General features: G+C 33.1%; 1 protein-coding gene across 2 annotated transcripts in view; it reads left to right on the top strand.

The window, feature by feature from the left end:
- The window catches only part of SYNCRIP (synaptotagmin binding cytoplasmic RNA interacting protein), a 34,602-nt gene extending 29,203 nt beyond the window's left edge, over positions 1-5,399 (top strand). The window contains exon 12 of one of the 2 annotated variants that reach the window (XM_066254229.1): positions 842-5,399. In XM_066254229.1, the coding sequence (XP_066110326.1) occupies positions 842-880 (39 nt within the window). In that variant the 3' untranslated portion in view covers positions 881-5,399. Of the gene's footprint in view, positions 1-838 lie in introns of both variants that reach the window. The other variant, XM_066254226.1, reaches the window with a different exon arrangement.
- Positions 5,400-5,967: the final 568 nt, after the last annotated feature.

Genomic DNA, 5,967 nt, shown 5'->3' with positions numbered 1-5,967 from the left:
GGAGGGGTAGACTCTTGTCAACAATTAAAACATTCAGAAGCCACTCCCACTTCTAACCTTCATTCCTAAATTTAAAGATTTATACCTGATAGGCTACATGTAAAAAAGACATAATTTGAAAGACAATGCTTTTTTAAAAATGTTAATCAGTGAATTTCAGGTATCAAGGTCAAACAGTTATCAGATGTTTGTTTTCAGCATATTTTATGATTACTTCATGTCGCAGAAACAGATTGTTTGAAAGTTATGGAAACAGTGCCTTGGTGATTTTCAACCTTTTTTCATCTCATGGCACACAGACTAATTACTAAAATTCTACGGCACACCGAAAAATATGTTTTTTGCCCATCTGACAAGTATAATTTTGATTCATTCACACTGGACGGCTGTTGTGTCGGCTCTTGTCATTTACTTGACAATGTAAGGGAAAAGAGGTCAGTGCCCCTGACTAAATAGTCAGGTATTATATGTTGTAAAAATTCTTGAGGCACACTGGTTGAAAAATCGCTACTTTAAGGTGTAACTACTGTTAGGTATTCTTTAGTGCTTTTTTTTTTTTTAAATAAAGTCAGTTTGTAAACAAAATGGGGTTTTTTAAACCTCAATCCAGTTCTCTCACTCCATCCCTCAAAGAGCGCAAAAGCAGACTAAAAACCTCAACTCAAAACAAGTGAAAAACAAAAATTTACAGTTCTTAAAGGACACTTTTTGGTTAGACTTTATTTTAAGGATTACTTTGTTAAAGCTTCTATTTACTTTTTTAATGTTATCATTATGTATGTACACATTATAAACTTAAAATGATTTATCTAACTGATTCCTTTTGTTACCTGGCTAGCAGGGAAAAGGGGTCGAGGCCGGTCCTGACCTGTTACAATGAAGACTGACTTGCTATGTGGGATTACACCAGAAGCTTGCAGTGGAGTAATGGTAAGGAAATCAAGCAACCTTAAATATCTCGGCTGTATAGGAGCATATTCTGTTGCAGAAGACCTTCCTGTGAAGATCATGGAATCAAATACAGGACATTGAACTAATACTTGGACTTTGATATGAATTTCTTTAACAATTTTCTCTGCAGTGCAAGTTATTAAACTAAAGCTACTCTATTTTCCAAATGTGTTCCAACAGAAATTCTTCATAACTTCTAGCATGGTATCTTAATAAAGAATAAAGTTCTTCTCTTAAAAAAATCTGCTCTAAGTAGATTTTTCCCCTGTTTTTCTAAATTAAGGATCCCAGCAGTGGTTTTCTGAAATATTCTCTTGAATTTGTGCATTTAAATTTTATTGCAGTGGTATAGATGAATACCATTGTTGGTATCCTTAAATTTTATTTTCGCTCACCAAGGTTAATCATGATTGTCTATATCTTTTTTATAGTAATCACTTTTGAATTGTGTTCAGATATGCAGTTTCAGGTGTAATCATCAGAGCTGGTTAGTCAGGCATTCCAGATAGTGGTTCTTTTCAGAACCTTTTTTAAAGGGTTGGTTAACTACCTCAGTAGCAGAGGATTGAACTATACCCTGTCTGTACTGTACATAGAAAATCTTTGTAGATAAAAGCAAGGCTTGTTAAATGATATGAGGGTAAGATTTTAATATACCAAATGTAACATTCTTAATTGCCTTTAGTTTCAGAGGCTTGTAAGACTTCCTCATGACCATCATAACAGGCCTTGCTTTTGTCGTATTTTGTGGCTGAAAAAGCAGCCTTGCTTCTTCAGATATTGTAGTTATTTGGATGTATAATAGTTTAGCAAGATGTTACTTTTGTAAGACATCAGATGTTCAAAAAAAGTGCATCCGAACTTGTACTAAATACTGCAGTGTCCCTTTATAAAAAGTCAGACTAAAACTGACAGTTGTACAGCGAAGCCTGACATTTGGATATTTTGAAGTTTTTCATAAATCATAGAGATTAGTATATGGCTGTAGTTTAGCTTTTTAGGTAAAAGGTATGTTTCATTAGTGCATTTCTTATTGCTGATCACAGCAAAAATGTGAATCAGCTTTCCATTTCTTATGCAGGTCATGATAACTTGTAGACTAGAGTACAATCATTTGTGCTATGTTTTTAATTTTCTAAAGCACCTTGATGACAGTGAGTGTTCAGTGGTGAAGCATCCTCTATTGAATCACCCTCAAAAATTTTTTTGCCAAGTCCAAAATTGATAGCTTAAAGTCAAAAGTGAAATTATAGTTTAATTTGGACTTGGAATAAAGAAATCTTTTTCCCCTTCCCCAAAGGGATACTGCAGTTATATCACATACCAATAGGCACCACGATGAAGATCAGAGCTTATTATACTTAATTAAGGTTTTATACACACCAGTTTCCCCAGTAAATGCAAATTTAACAAGAAAATTAGACATGTCATATGTTCAAAATGCTCATGGCAAACAATCATTTTGCATTCCTGCAAATAAAATTGTTTTATACTGTAAGCTGGAGGCGAGTGTAACTTATTTTTGTAATAAAGTTTTTATTTTTTTTATGTGTCATTAATATAAATGTGTGTTAGTATAGAAATATTCTGGTTTAAAAACTTAGAATTGCACACATTTCAGTATGTTTATTTGTACTACATAATTTTAGAATAGTGGTTGCCAATAGCCTGTATGTTTCACATTAATTGGCTTTTTTATGTTATCTTAATAAACCATTTTAGTATGTTGTATGTCAGTTACTGGGATAGCTGGGACATAGAGTGTAATTTAAAATTTGTCAATAAGTATTCATTGGAATATATGTAAATGTGCCTTGCCGGTTATTGAAACTTACCTACAAAATGAGTATGGGGTGACAAAAATTAGTTCCTGGTGCTTAATGAAATTTTCTGCCACTGATTTTATATATTACCCCGTGCTTTTTTAAAGTACATCTCTCTAAAATCTTAGTGTAAGTTTGAGGGCTACACAAAACATTTACATTTCATTTTGACATGAGTATAATAGGCTGTGGAAAGTGGGTAAATGTAGCCTTCAGTAAAATTGAATCTCAGTGTAAACCTTGGTGCTGGCATTTCCCAGTTCCAAGGACTTAAATGATCCCATCAAAGAGGTCATTGCCATGCCTATTGGCACTTTACTGTCATACCCTTTTTAAGGGACACTGTCAAGGTGTTTAAGTTAATTCTCAGAATTATTTGTTGGGATTTTAGGATGAGTTTGTTTGGCTTAAGTAAGAACTGCATTGTCAAAGTTGAAAGATGAACATTTTTGTGAGTTCACAAATGTGTTCTTAAAACATTAAAATACAGAGCTGTGGGTTTCTAATACTATTTGGCATTCTTAGTTTGGGGATTTGGGAGGGAAAACTGATAAAAAAATTGTGAAGAATTGATGGGTAATGTAAACAGTGGTGATGAAATATATACACACTCAAGTGAAATTACTTGACAGTGTTCATTTGAATAACTTTGAATTCAAGCCATTGTAATTTTGAAATTAAATATCATTTGCACTGTTCTGATAATGGGTGCAGTTTTTGAGCAATATAATCAGAGCTAAATATGCATGTAGTGATTAGTGATGTGAACAATTAACGTTCTGAGAAGAAATACTAACTGGTATTTTCAAACTTAAATTTCTGTAGTAAAATCAGTATCAAACTTATCAGAAATCAAGGAAAACAGGCAATGCATATAAACATACTTTTGAATGTTGTGTGGCCTATAAAGCAATAATGCAATTTTTATGGAATGTCATGGGATATGAGAAATGGAAATGCAAAAATAACTAATCCTTTAGTAAAAATGTCAACATGTTAAAAGGGGAATGTTAACTAATGTAGGTTATTGCTATTTGTGATTTGTTAATGGGTTCTTGGCTTTGACAGCTTCAAAGAATGGATAGACAAGTTAAAGAAATTTTGTACATATTGTCAAGGAATGGGTCTTAAATCCAAGAGTCAGTTCCCTTCCTTGGGGTGAAAAATGTATCCTTAAAGCACTCTGATTGTTAAAAAAAGAAAACTTGAGTTACCTAACCAAAACAGACGCAAGATTTTGTTTCTGCAGACTACTTGGCAATCAAAAGTGATCATTAATCAGTTTTCAGAAAGTTGCTTTGTGAGAAAGTTGTGTTGAATATATATTCTTTTTATGGAAGATTTTCAGCCATTGCAACCGAATCAGATGTTAGAAATGAAGGAGGGATTGAGCACAAGCTGTTGCACACTCATGATGGCTGCTGTTGCTTCATGAGAAATTTACCAATTATTGCAGGTCTGATTTAACAAAATACAAATATTTTTCTCATGCTAAAATATGAAGAACAGAAATGGATTGATCCTGGGTATTCACTTGTATATAAGATATTTGAAAAGACATTTAATACCAGAATGAACATGCTAGGTGGGCAAAATTGTCACATTTAGGACAGCTTTTTGACTGCTAAGTCAAAAGTCACTGTTGATCAGAAACAGCAAAAGATTACCTTGTTATTACAGAGTATGACATGTCTCTATTTTAAGGGGAGAAATTAAAAAGTAGAAGGATTTCATGCATTTAGGAGAGGGAGGTAAATTGTTCAGGTTCCTGAATTTCTAAAATACACACCCTGACCATTTCCTCCCCAGTGATGTATATAAAATTTTTTATCTTGAGCAAAGGAGTTCAGTGGCAGGTATAAAATGAATGAACTTAAGTAACATAAAATGAACAGACTTGTGGGGATGAGGTATTGTATTAATTACTCAGTAATCATACCACTCAATAGGGCATGCCACTACTTTTTAAGATGCTAATGATAAACCAATGTTCAAAGATTTTTAACTGTGGGCAAGTTAGTAGATGGACTTTTTTGGTCTATCTTTTTAAAAAGTACTTCTAATACATGTTCTATTAGCACCACAGTCTGCCTTCAGTAATATACCTAAAATATTTTTTAGGACCAGAAGCATTTAGTTGGAAAAACTTTTTTTTTTTACAAATGCAAAACAGTATTATAACTAATGCTGTGGTCCAAGATTAGGTTTTTAATGATATTAATAGTAGTCTGATAAACATTTAGAAGTCTGGAATTGAGAAACAAAAGCTTGTACCTGACTAGTGTTTTTATTTAAAAAATAATAGTTCTGTTAGCTTATTTAAATTGTTTCTTACATTTATTTATCCATAGAATTTATATTTATTTCATTCCTTTCATCTCCCCCTGAAAAGTGTCTGCAGGCTCTTTGATTTGGATTAGATGTGTGAAGTACTGTCTTTTGCCAAAAACCTCAAATTACCTGTTCTTTTCAACGTAGTGGGTTTGTGCTTGTTTGGAGATCAGTTCAAAAACTATCTGTACTATCTGTACTGCCTCTGATGTTAAGATTTTATGTATAGCATAAGGAAGCTAGCTCTGACTATATTTTCCTAAGAATAAAGACCTATTTTTGTAGCATGTCTTAGGATCTCCAGGAGTCCAAGAATTATTGTGAGTGTCCTCCATCGTTCTTCATTTAACAGCATTTAAATAGACACTTGGAATCTTTAGAGCTCTTTCACCTTTTAATTATCCATACATTCAAAATAACTAGCTAATGGTAAAAACAAATTCCTATGATCTCTAATTCAAGCACATGGTGGGTATGTGTATAGAACAAATGTTAACCTTCACTCATGGTAATTTTATTTAGGAAAATATTCTGTGGTACACATAAATGCTAGTGGACTCGAAGTTCATGTTAATTTCCATGCCCCACCATGCAGTATTCTTCCATTTTCTTTCTCTGAAGGTTTAGAAATGAGATTGAGGTTGCAAATAAATCAGGAAAGGGAATTAACAAATGGATTTATTTAAATAAAGGTTGTAATTTAGGTGACAGCAAATAAGGTTAGGGTAGGTGAATAGTCTAAAAAAATGGGCTTCATAAAGCTAAGTTGGTAAATTATCAAAGGGTGGGAAACTTAGAAGTACATTCTTGAGTGGGGGAGATGGGTTGGCTCATAACCCTAGGATTTCTTGAAGGGGAGATT

This window comes from Saccopteryx bilineata, chromosome 1 (genome assembly GCF_036850765.1).
Source record: "Saccopteryx bilineata isolate mSacBil1 chromosome 1, mSacBil1_pri_phased_curated, whole genome shotgun sequence".
In the NCBI taxonomy this organism is placed as follows: domain Eukaryota; kingdom Metazoa; phylum Chordata; class Mammalia; order Chiroptera; family Emballonuridae; genus Saccopteryx; species Saccopteryx bilineata.
The sequence above is the reverse complement of the archived record's forward strand: the minus strand, read 5'-3'. Positions and strand labels throughout refer to the sequence as shown.